We start from the raw sequence: 12,730 nt of genomic DNA on the forward strand, positions 1-12,730 counted from the left end.
TACACACAAGTGTAAAGGAATGAATAAGAATATGTAGATACAAATATATGGATGAGTAATGGCCGAACGGCATAGACAAGATGCAGTAGATGGTATAGAGTACAGTATATACATATGAGATGAGTAATGTAGGGTATGTAAATATTATATAAAGTGCCATTGTTTAAAGTGACACGTTTATTGCATTCAATTTTTAATTATTAAAGTGGCTAGAGATCTGAGTCAGTATGTTGACAGACAGACAAGGCTTTGTGTCCTTGGACTAAAATATTGCATTTGAGTCAAAACATAAACCATGACTCTGTATGATAGGGTTGCCATGACAATGACCCTGTAAAGGGGATTTGTAAATGCCATTATTTCGCTCAGTTCAAATCTACCGGCCTCAGCCATAACACGTTTATGAGTAGATGGATAGAACCAAGTAGCTGGATAGTCAAAACCTGGGGTACATCTCAATTAAATCTAGAATATTTAATGGTGAAACAGCCACGTCCGTTTGCTATATTACAAGTTACTGCAAACAACAGTTTTTTCCCATCAGACATCACTGCACGCGCAATAGAAGAGCACATGTACTTATTTTTTTCTCATGCAGCGCGACGCTCCTCACGGTGGTGGGGTGGCCAGTGGCGCTGCTTCCCCCTACTGCAGATTCCATCTTTAAAGCTGCAATATGTCACTTTTTGGGCGACCCAACCAAATGTACATATAAATGTGAGCTATTGATCTGTCATTGTAAGCAAGTTAAGAAGCGGTAGATCTATGTGCACTATTTCTATGCTTTCCGTTTTTAAGTTGAGTTTTTGCATCTTTTACTTTCGGTATTTCAAGCTTCAGAAATCTGAAAATACCAATATTTGTGGTTATGTAAAATATATTTCACAGCGGTTTAGATGGTACAATGATTACCTACACTATACTTGCTTGTTGTGTCACGTAAACTAAAATCATGCGAACTATTTGAATTTTACAAACCAGGAAATGGCTGAGCGATTTCTACATAGAGTACCTTTAGTGCCTAAAGTGTTTTCTCCTCATCTCCTTTCCTTCACCTACTCCTATGTGAAAGAACCAAAGACCTGAAACCCAGTGGTCATCATTCATATTGCTTTTCACTGTGTTTTCATATCAGTACAGACGATGGAAGGAGGCCACTTTAACTATACATACCCTGGTTTTTGAGCATAGGGAGGGTCTCGCTTTCAGGTATTGGGATAAGACATGGTACACAAGAGTCGTTACCTGCTCCAATAGTCTGGCGAAGGGCGGTTTACTGAGTGTCTCAAACAGCAGGCGGACTGAGTTGAGATCGATGCCAGGGACTTTAGGGTTGGTCTTAAAATGGCTGTCATCACTGGGGGAACAAACAAAGAACAAAATAGCCTTTAAGACCAATCCCCCCCAAAAATTACCAAACAGAAAAACCCATGATAAACTACCCAGACTTTTCATCACTTTTAACTGTGGCGCTTAAAAGGGAAGTTCCGCTCAAAATACAAGAACATCCCTTTAAAAACTCATCAGCAGAGATATAAATAAACGGATGGACTAAATCCAGGAATTTGTGTAGAACCATTGATGAATAGAACACACAACACGTTCCTCTGGGTTAGATAGAGTCTCTAGCTTCTGGGCACGTGGCAGTTGTGTGAGCTCACTGCAGGGTATAGAGCTCGAAGACCTAAACAGAAACACACACACACACACACACACAGACCTAGGGATGAACAGGGACCATATATTAAGTCTAGTCAGAGCCTCCATGTATTTAAGCCCATTCCAAACCACATTCACTGCTTTATCTTGTGAACTCTGCCAGGGGTGTTGTGTGTGTGTGTGAGAGAGAGAGAGAGAAACACCACAAAGCCCAGAAAACTCAAAGGCATGAAGGACAGCGACTATTTACAGACAACCTCCAGATATTGATAAAAAATAATAATAATTCAGCCATAATAAACCAGATTTGGCTTTGTGTGACTGTTTGGTAAACAGAGACTCCGACCGGAACGATAAGCACTAACAAGTAGAGAGGCGTTATGCTAGCTAGGGAACAGTGCTTCTGTACCCACCGGAATCAGGCAGCTTTGTGGCATGCCGTGTGTGTGTGTGTTTCATACTCTAAGGGTCCAAATTGAGACAATTCGTTTTAGGAACACCGTGCAGACGTTCTTGGGCGGCCCACATGATGCCATCACAAATGAGTGACCTCTACAAACAATAACAGATGTGTGATTGGGAACATAACATACTACCAGCAACACATTGTCAGTTTCTCTCCCTCTCGGTTGAGCTAATGGCTTAACCTGCCAGTGTTTTATATAACTGTTAAATCCAGTAGATTTTTAGGACAGGCTGCTTTAGCAGAGAGAGCAGGACATACAGTAAGGTGCTTATTGGTCTTCTCTAGTCTAGAGGACACCATTACGCTGATGGGCTCGGAACTAGGGTCGTTCCCATGAAGTGATAGGCATCTGGCGGAGAATCAGCACAAAATGACCACCCCTCCCTCATACACGCCATCTGCACTTTATCTCCGCACGGATCTCTAATGGAATCTCTGTGTGTCTGTACAGTGTGTCTAGATAGGAGTATTTCCCTGGAGTCTCTTCCCCTAAGGTCAGCAGTTCTGAATTGTAGGCACATGATGGGAATGAGTGTTGGTCGGACAAGGACATTAAGGACATGATTTTGTCCTCTGTGAACGCTCTGCCTTTTCCCACAAGACATAAGAGAGAGACACCGGGTGTGACTCAATACTCATGGCTTCCTTTCGTGGTCTCCTTCCAAACAGGTGAAAGAACAGGATAGGCTGTCGATCAATGCTCACCTCTCATCCAGGAAGCTGGCGTTCCAACAGGCGGTTGAAGACAGCAGGAGAATGACGTCACTAAAAGCAGAGGGAGACCAAGACATAAATGCAGGAAATGATATCAATCAATTGAAACAAGATCAAACAGATACCAGTCTTCAAAGTGGTATAGAGCTTCCAGCTGCTGAAGCCAAAAAGGGTCAACACAGGATCATCGTCCTGCTAAAAGAAATGTCATTCTCCGCATAGGAAACGATAAACAATTGTTCACAAAAAAATATTTTCAAGACAAATCGAATCCACAAATAACTCATATCACTGACTTACTTGGTGATAGTGGAATCTGTGTTGTCTAGGAGTTTCATCCTCCACGTATTCAAACTGGCATCATTAATCAAAGAGATGCTTCTACTGATGTTAGTGACGCGGAAGTCTTCAGGAGGGGTGGAACTCTGTAGAGGAGAGAAGGGGGTCAGGGGGGAGTCAAGGTAACGTAGCACATCAGCTAGTCCCCGACTACATTTAGCAACGATATTCTCGATAGCGCTTCCACTGTAGACATTACAAGGCTATCCAGAGACGTGTGTTTTGGGTTCATTCCCTTTCCCACTTGCAGATAAAATAAATACTCTGAGAGGTCCAAGTACATTGTAGAGAGAGTATCTATCTGTGTGTTGGTGTTATCAAGTCACATTCCTGGCAATCAACAGGAGGATATCCGTTGTAGACAGATGTAGGCTACTTGGGGTGCATCACAGTAATATCTCATTCACTACTTCCCACAAATCTAAAAGCACTGGATTGGTGGAGGCATCGGCTAGAGGGAGTTTTCACCATATTTATTACACCAGTCTTTTCTTTTGAACCAGTGAAGGGAAGTGAACAGGTGCACATTCTGGGAGGTAGGACAAATAATTGGGACATAGCCTTGGTCTTAAATCTCTCTGTCCAGAGCAGAGACCATCCAGACATTCTAGCTGGTCAATAACTGGAGCAACAGCTCCACTTAGTGGCAGAAAACTAGAACTGGCTCACTTAATGAAAACACATCAGCATCCTTCCTCACTACTAGGTCTATAGCAGAGCTCTCTAACCATGTTCCTGAAGAGCTACCGTCCTGTAGGTTTTTACTAAAACCCTAATCTAGTGCACCTGATTCTAATAATGAAATGGTTGACAAGCTGAACCAGGTTAGTTCCAACTGGGGTTGGATAAACAACCTAAAGGAGGGTAGCTCTCCAGGAACAGGGTGGAGAACCCTGGTCTAAAGCATATTCTTCCCATCCCTGAAAGAGAAAATTGAATGTCTTTCAATTCAATGTCTGGGCCTGTACTCATAAAGCGTCTCAGAGTAAGAGAGCTGATCTAGGATCAGGGCCCCCCTGTGCATGTGATCTTATTCATTATGATCTAAAAGGCTAAACTGATCCTAGATCACTCCAATTCTGAGATGCTTTATGAATACGGTGCCTGTACTATTACATCAGTTAATGACCAAAAGCTGAGAAACGATTATGTGAAGTCCTTTACCTTTTCATCTGAGTACAATAGGAAGTTATGGTCCCCTCCACAGTTGATTTTTGTAATGGCATAATGATCAGGCCCTAGAAAGAGGAAAGGAGAGGGAAGAGTTACTGACTGTTGGTTTAAAAATCGGCTAGCTCAACAACATTGTGGTGACTTACAGGAACAGTTTATGCTTATAGGAAATAGCTCCTGAGTGAAGTTTCCCCTTGAGAGAGATCGAGGATCAGCTCCCCCCCCCCCCCCCAATTCTAATCTTAACTATTAGTGGGGGAAAAATGCTAATCCAAGATCAGTGTCTAGGGGCATCTTCGCCCTACACAAGCATTTTCCAAACTCCAAAAGGTGCATGTTTTGATTTTTGCTCTAGTACACAGCTGATTCAAAGAACCAAAGCTTGATGACGAGTTGATTATTTGAACCAGCTGTGTAGTGCTAGGGAAAAGAACTAAATGTGCACCCCCTGGGTTCCCCAGTTTGGGAAACGCTGCCCTACACCGAGAAGCTCCCTAGATTTTGATTTAGTCCACTAGATGGCAGGAAAGCAATACAAGCTAAGCAATCCGCCTCAAAGACCATCAATCAGTGCTGAAATAATGTCAAACATTTTACCACATGGGGACATTTTGATACTATTTCATTCTTTGAACATTGAATTTATCCCATTCATAGACTTTTAATACGCATGGTTAATATGCGTATTATAGTGATCTAGTGATCTTCCTCCCTACAGTCATAGTTTTATATACAGTACATTATATGAATCACTGAATAAGCTGTGGATGTATCTGAACAAGTCCTTGCTCTCGTGTGCCTGTTCCATTTAACGTCCTATGCGTTCTCTTGTCTATTTTGACTTGCTCCTACAACAGGCCGGACATTTTCCTCAAGCAACAGCTCCCTGATTCTGCCTTGCCTCATTTCCCTGCATTCTCTTCTTCCCAACTGGAGTCATCCAGTTACCTGACATATGACGAGGACTTCCTGTGAGCCTTCCTGTGAGGCTGCTTTTGACAGGAAGTGGGCTTTTGATGTCACCTCGTGTCCCGGTGCCCAGCTGACCATTGGTGTTACACCCGAAAGCATACACCAGACCGGAGGAAGGCACAAACGCCAGGGTGTGGTGTCTGAAACCCAGACGGAGAGGATAGAAAGAGAGTATGAGGAATCTAGGACAGAGAAGGCAAGTAGTCATACCATAACTTATCTGATGTAAACCTGTACTGTACTCTATTATACTGCTATGCTATACTAAGCTATGCTTTGCTAGGCTATGCTTTGCTTTGCTAGGTTATGCTACGCTGACCAGGCTACATTGTGCAGTACCTGCCACAGGCAATCTGGGAAACCTCGCTGCCCATCAGCTCCTGCACCTGTCTGGGTAGAGGCTCGTTGTTGGTGGAGTCATGACCCAGTTGACCACGAGAGCCGTCCCCAAACGTAAACAAACCCCCATCCTGTCAACCAAACACAGAGCGAGGCTTCAATTACAATAAAGGATGTGAGAAGGAATGCTGAAGGACAGTCTGTCATAGCTCGATACAATTCCACATGCATATTCCTCACCCTCCAAAACAAACATGAGAATTCTTCAAAGGCATGAACACGTTCATGGATTAAAGGTTTTACGAGACAGCAGGTCCTTTTTCAGTACCGTGCTTTCTCAAAACCCACCATCATCTGAAGACTATATGAGAGCTTCATCACAAGACTATAAACACATAACAGACAGATACGCAGGAGGACAGTTGTGTTCCTCACCTTGGTGAGGGCAGCTGTATGCTCGTCTCCACAGCTGATATAAACCACTTTTTGGGATCTGAGGAACTTGATGTGGCAAGGGACAGACCGGTCTGTAGAAAGGAAATAAAACACACGCGCACATATTCCGTCTTACCTTCAGAACATCACATTGCTTTATATGAAGGTCTGCTTATAAAACTGCTTACAAGCCATCATTCATTTAATCACATAATCGGAGAAACGATTGGGCATTTGGACCCATATAGCAGTGGGTCTGTAGTCCAACAGGCTTCATCCGTCTATTGGGGTGCATTACTTCTCTCTACGTATGTCTCATCGGCGTATAAGTTAGTTAGCCTACCCTGTTTGTCATTTAACCCCAGCTGTCCGGCGCTGTTCTTGCCCCAGCCGAACACGGCTCCAGAGAGGGACAGGGCGAAGCTGTGGTCTCCCCCAGCGGTGATCTGAGCCAGGGGGATCCCTGACAGAGACTTGAGGGGCTGGGGAGACAAGGTGCTGGGCTCTCCCTTCCCCAAACCCAGCTGACCGCTCAAGTTCTGGCCCCACGTGAACAGCTGACCGTCTGGGAGAGAAAAGAGGGGGTTAGCCTAGCATTAGCCTGGCATTAACCTAGCATTAGCCTAGCATGAGCTGTTAAGCATGTAACTTTGGTGTGTAGCGCTACAGTATCAGTGGTAGTGTGAGGTGTTGCTGTTGGCTTCATTCTCACCTTTAGAGAGTGCGATGCAGTGCTTGTTGCCACACATTATTTGAGAGATGCGATGCTCGCACAGCTTCTTGATCAGCCTGAGAAATACAGGAGATGCATTGAGTTGCGAGGCCAATGCCTGAACAACTATGCAGTATTTGGCAGATTTTAACCAACTACATGCAATGTACAGTTAGCTTTACAATCCCTGTATAGTCAACATCTAGAACACCGTACGTGTTGTAGCCTTTGTAACCCTCCCAGCAATATGAAGATGGGCAGAAACTGCTTCTTAAATAGAAATCACCGATGACACTGTAGGTGATGTCATGGAGACGTTGGCTAGCTAAGCCCATGCGCAGAAACCCGTCATCGGGTCGAACGGTCGTCTAGCGCCGAACTGTGCATGTGCAGGCCGTCAAATCAAAGGCACTCCTTCGACAAAGTTGTTTTTGATGAAAATCAAAACGTCAGTTTGGCATTTTCACGAGGTTTGAGTGATAACATGTTTAACTACTGAAGGAAGACATTGGCTAGAATCTCGGTTGTGCATTTAGATTTCGAGAAAATTAACCACCAAGAATTTCTCACTTCTCTCATTGACTTCTCAAACCCAACCTGGTCTGTTTCGGAAGCCTTCCTGGAAGTCTCGCTATGTTGCGGGTCTGGTTTAAAAAAAAGTCTATGCCCGTAGCATTTAGCCATCACATGCAGTTCTCACAATTCCATTGGTTTTCATGTACCTCTTCCATTAGGCTATTCCTCAGCAAAGCTTCAATAATGTATGTTCTAGCATGCTGGGTCACCTGGGGATTGGGACGGTCTCCTCAGCGGTCCCCAGTCCCAGCTGACCCCCTCCACCGGCCCCCCAGGCAAACACCTGGCCCTGCTCATTCAGCGCCATGGAGTGGGCCTGGCCGCACGATACCACCCCTATCTTCTGGGTGTCCAGGGCCACCACCAGTTCTAGAGGGTAAGGAGGAGGGACGAAGGGGGAGGGAGGAGTGGGGAGGGAGGGGAGGGTATGACAGACTTTAGCCAGGCTCTCTAGAAAGACTAGTATTTAGAATGAACGATCCACATCTACAAATGCACAATCTTAATTTGATCACCCGGTTGTTTCAGGAAATGTCCTGCATAGCAGGAAACACAAACGTGTAGTCTATTCAAGGATTAAAAAGGCTTCTAAAGTTTATAATTTACACTTTAAAATGTCTGACTTTATTTGCCCTCAAAAATGTATCAACCACTATAAAAACAGCCATTAATTATAACCCACACAATAATTCACATTTCTGGTTGCTGCAGGATTATTTTCCTGCTGTGAGAAACTGGTCAAATTAAGATCTTACACCTGTACCAGTTTTAGGACTGGTGCTTCTTAGACTATACTGTGGATGAGAAAAGGAAGTGTCCTTTCTCAATGTATCTTCTACTCTGAGCATTCTAGAAGGTTATGCTAGGCCTTTGTCTGGAAGCCATAGAGACCAAACCCACCTCAAGTATTTAGTGTGGATACACTATCTGACCAACCATCTTCTGGAATGTCCCAGTACTTTCTAACTATCTAGCTCCACATTTCATTTTCACTTATCATGAAGGCATGTTAGGAAGAAATTAATGCAAAATAAACAGGGGTTAATGTCAGTCATTTCTTAATATGTTCAATCACTCTTGGAGAAAAGTACTTATTTATTATTTTAAAAAACAGTATGTTTCAGCATTAGGCCTATAGGTTTCATCAGACTGCTTTGCTTTCAAATTCAATTATTTAATTTGTATCTTAAAAATGATGTACCTTAACATTATACATTTTACCTCAGCACTTTAGCAGATATAATTATAGTTAAATATCGCCTGAGAATTGGAAGTCAAGAACACGTGTGTGATGACTAAATAATGCATCCCAACAAGTCTCCTCCTGCCGTGCCTCAGTTCCTGTACACAAATCTGTGTGGCCGACCATGTAGCCTAGAGAGTGGTTGGGTGGTAGTGGTGGTGGTTTGCATGCGATATAGCTGTGAGCAGCAGCTTCATAGGAATGCAGGCACGCACAGCACAGTAGAAACCACTCATAAGATGAAAGGAGAAAGATATTTCACAGCATACAGTATTGTACTGCGGCGTCATACAAACTACCTGTGTATCAGAAATATACTATTATAGGGCATTGAGTCTCAGTCTTATATGCCAGCAGCACACCACCCTGCATCTCACTGCTGGCTTGCCTCTGAAGCTAAGCAGTTAAGCAGGATTGGTCCTGGATGGGAGACCAGATGCTGCTGGAAGTGGTGTTGGAGGGCCAGTAAGAGGCACTCTTTCCTCGGGTCCCCCCCAAAATATCCTAATGTCCCAGGGCAGTGATTGGGGATATTGCACTGTGTAGGGTGCCGTCTTTCGGGTGGAATGTTAAAGGGGTGTCCTGACTCTCTGTGGTCACTAAAGATCCCATGGCATTTATCGTAAGAGTAAGGGTGTTAACCCTGGTGTCCTGGCTAAATTCCCAATCTGGCCCTCATACCTTCATGGCCACCTAATCATCCCCTGCTTCCAATTGGCTCATTCATCTCCCAGTAACTGTTCCCCAAGTCGTTGCTGTAAATGAGAATGTGTTCTCAGTCAATTTACCTGGTAAAATAAGGATTTTTTTTCTTGTTTCGATAATGGATTATTTACAAAATAACAGATTGGCTCCGTTTAACATTGAAACCTTAAAAACTGGGAATCTTCAGTTGCTGCATCCATTTTTGGGCTTCAATTTTGGACTGTAAATTATACATAGACCTACCCATTGATTCTTGAAACATATAACTTATAAATTAGTCATGAGCTTTCTGCAACTGTCAACCCTCATCAGATCCCAAAATATTAGCTTGTTTTATTCCAATGTTTGCAAACATTGTAAATGTAAACAAACACTGTATAGACTAAACATGCTTAAAACTATAAGTTGAATATGTTGGGTGGTCAGTCCTTTCATACATTGCTCTGCCTATAATTTTGAGAGCATTTAAATATCTCCAGGCCCATTCCTCAGATTTATTATGTATTATTATTACCAAAATAGAGGTGGGGTGTCTGCTTTGTTATTGTTTCAACTAAGGATAGACGCTTTAAAGGGATAATTCACTCAAAAACAATATTTCATTATTTTGTCCATTAGTTAGTTCACTCTTAATTTAATTCATTCAAAAACAACATTTCAGTATTTTGTCCATAAGTCAGTCCACTGTTAATATAATTCACTCAAAAACAATATTTCAGTATTTTGTCCATAAGTCAGTCCACTGTTAATATAATTCACTCAAAAACAATATTTCAGTATTTTGTCCATTAGTCAGTCCACTGTTAATATAATTCCCCAAAAAGTATAAAATGTCACCAGTCAAGTTAAGACTGATCACTTTCAGTACAGAGAAGAAAAAACTATCCTTGCCTTTGCGTATGGTAAAGCTGGTGTTATCGGCCCAACTGGTTAATAAATAGGCCTATTAAATGAGAAGGTGCTCTGAGAATGACTGGTGGCAAAGGGAGTGCTTCCAACAATAATCAACGTTTTGTAGTAGTTTCCAGAAGCAGTCGTCAAGTGTATGGTCTCATTAAACAGCCATGTGAGTGACAACACACTCCTGAGTCCTAGAAATAGTGCTTCTCCAACCCATCAACTCTCCTGGCTTAGCCTAGGAGCCAGTGAGCTACCAGTAAGGATTCATCCCAAATGGCTCCCTATTTCCTTTATAGTGCACTACTTTTACACTGTAGGAGTAGTGCACTTTATAGGAAATAGTGTGCCAATTGGGACGTACACTAAATGTCATAAATAACATGAGCTTTAAGATTGTCATACCTACTTCCTCCCAGGCATTATCCCTCTGTTTAGTAAATATAACCTAATCCACCATGAATTCATATAGTCTGCATTGCAAAAGTGATTAAATGCTACTGTAGTATTAAGGAGGTGGGGTCTAAACAAACGTTGTGACACAGGTATAACGTTTCATTATAGTAGAGAACAGTAGAGAACAAATCTGCTCATTGGCAGATTTCCCTGCGCTTACACATTAGAGTTGCAGCCAAGTACAATAAAATGGAATATTCCACTAGATTGGGCATTCAGTATAGCATATTTTTTTAATCCACCCACAATATCAACAAACACAGGTTTTACCACAAATAAACATCAAACAGTGTTAGCTTGTTAGCTAACATCTGCAGATTGCTAATTGGCTGGTACTGGCAGCTTACCTGGCGAGTCCCCCGGCTTGTCGTGGCCCAGCTGCCCACAGCGGTTGGAGCCGCACGTGTACACTCTCCCATCACGCAACAGGAATAGCGAATGGCGCCCGCCGCACGCCACCTCCTTCAGGCCACGCCCATTGAACGCCTGGCAGCTTCGGGGTTCGTACACTGGGTCCCCCGCTCCGCCGATACCCAGCTGGCCCTCCACAGTACTGCCCCAACACAGCATCATGGCTTAGAGTGGGAAGGAGGGAAGGAGAGAGTGAAAGACAGGAGGGGAAGAAGGAGGAGAGCTTCAGGCTAGAAGGCGGCCCTGCCTTCTCCCCTTGGTGTAAATCACAAGTCTGGAAAGGAGAAACAGGGGAGAGGAGGAGAAGAAGTAGGGTGTCAGATGGTAGTAAGATCACATCATTGGCCCTTACAGTGCACTCATCATCTGATATGTTGGATCATGTTTTAAAAATGAAGCGAGGCTGGGTAAACACTCTGCTGGGGGTGGAGCCTGGCCCTGGGTGTGAGTGTGTGACGTGAGCGGTGAAAAGATAAGGTGGAAGCACCACCAGCTTGTTTAAATAAACCCAGTGCCTCTGTAATCCCTGTTTAAGCAGCCCCAAACTGTCCTGCCTTAACGCAATCCACTCCCAACGTGCGTGCTATGGACAGAGTTAGCCAAGGTGAAGGCAGAGAGACTGCTCTAAAGGTTCGGTGCCCTCTTGGGAGTAAACATGGAGACATGGGCCCCCTCCTTTCCTTAGAAGTCAAGTGGCACTTTCAGTTTACAAATGCAACTACAATCTGTCATGCTCAGACAATACACATCATTCATTCTGCATGTGTCATAGTTACCTATGTGGCTTATTGCTAGATAGAGGCCTTATGGATGATGATAGTTGTTGTGATGGTTACGACAGAAAGAGGGTTACATTGACAATGAATGAATATGCAAGGAATGATTCCGAGCTTGCGCTAGCAGATGGATGTACTTTGGCTGACGTAAGATTCCAACTATTGCTCTATGCGTACATCCAATATCGTCTGGACGTGACCACCATATGGCCCTATAGCTACTGTATATAGTTAGCTATAGCCTATAACTATGTAAAATAGTTACAGTAGCTAGTCAATCGTGTCAACTCCATCGTATTCGCTAGCGGTCGGTAACTAGCTATACGGATAAAAACGACAGCTAACGGGTAGGGCTTAACGAGATTTACAAATGCGTCCATTTCGCAGAATACTAGCAAGCTTGCCATATTTAGCCAATCTAGTGAATCTATCTGCATTTCACAGACTCTTCAACGTTCAAATATAGAAATGTAATCAATTGCACAAAACGTAGCTACGTGATTTAAAGCAACAAATAGCATGTGTTTTACCTGTAGAGATGCATTCCTGAATTCCACTAGCTGGGCGTTTCGACAATAACAAGGAAGTTGTGATGTAGGTTGATGCTCTTCGTCACTCAACATGTGACTTTGGGTTTATACTTCTATACCCACAAAGTCAGATTCCACAGCCATTCAATTGGCCAAAAAAATGCAGTTTGGTCTTCATTTAAGACTCCGTTAGGCATACGTTTATCAGTGCTGTTAGGGTAAGGTGTTACATCACATTTTATGAAGAGACATTTCAGAAAAGGGCGGGGTTTATGACTTTGTGGGTATTGAATCTAGTGGCGGGCATGACTGGTGTCAGCAAAATCT

At 43.3% G+C, this 12,730-nt stretch overlaps 1 protein-coding gene across 1 annotated transcript in view; it reads right to left on the reverse strand.

The window, feature by feature from the left end:
• LOC110498458 (putative E3 ubiquitin-protein ligase HERC3) overlaps window positions 1–12,681 on the reverse strand; it is a 37,648-nt gene extending 24,967 nt beyond the window's left edge. Inside the window, exons 1-12 of the mRNA XM_090187721.1 lie at window positions 12,404–12,681; window positions 11,034–11,371; window positions 7,595–7,754; window positions 6,810–6,886; window positions 6,441–6,662; window positions 6,098–6,189; window positions 5,663–5,793; window positions 5,300–5,463; window positions 4,343–4,416; window positions 3,140–3,264; window positions 2,831–2,890; window positions 1,246–1,357 (exon numbers count right to left, since the gene is read on the reverse strand). Coding sequence (XP_090043847.1) covers window positions 1,246–1,357; window positions 2,831–2,890; window positions 3,140–3,264; window positions 4,343–4,416; window positions 5,300–5,463; window positions 5,663–5,793; window positions 6,098–6,189; window positions 6,441–6,662; window positions 6,810–6,886; window positions 7,595–7,754; window positions 11,034–11,259 — 1,443 coding nt within the window. The 5' untranslated portion in view covers window positions 11,260–11,371; window positions 12,404–12,681. The remainder of the gene's footprint in view (window positions 1–1,245; window positions 1,358–2,830; window positions 2,891–3,139; window positions 3,265–4,342; window positions 4,417–5,299; window positions 5,464–5,662; window positions 5,794–6,097; window positions 6,190–6,440; window positions 6,663–6,809; window positions 6,887–7,594; window positions 7,755–11,033; window positions 11,372–12,403) is intronic.
• Window positions 12,682–12,730: the final 49 nt, after the last annotated feature.

The sequence above is a fragment of the Oncorhynchus mykiss genome, chromosome 10, assembly GCF_057628025.1.
Source record: "Oncorhynchus mykiss isolate SJ-2025 chromosome 10, ASM5762802v1, whole genome shotgun sequence".
Classification (NCBI taxonomy): Eukaryota; Metazoa; Chordata; class Actinopteri; order Salmoniformes; family Salmonidae; genus Oncorhynchus; species Oncorhynchus mykiss.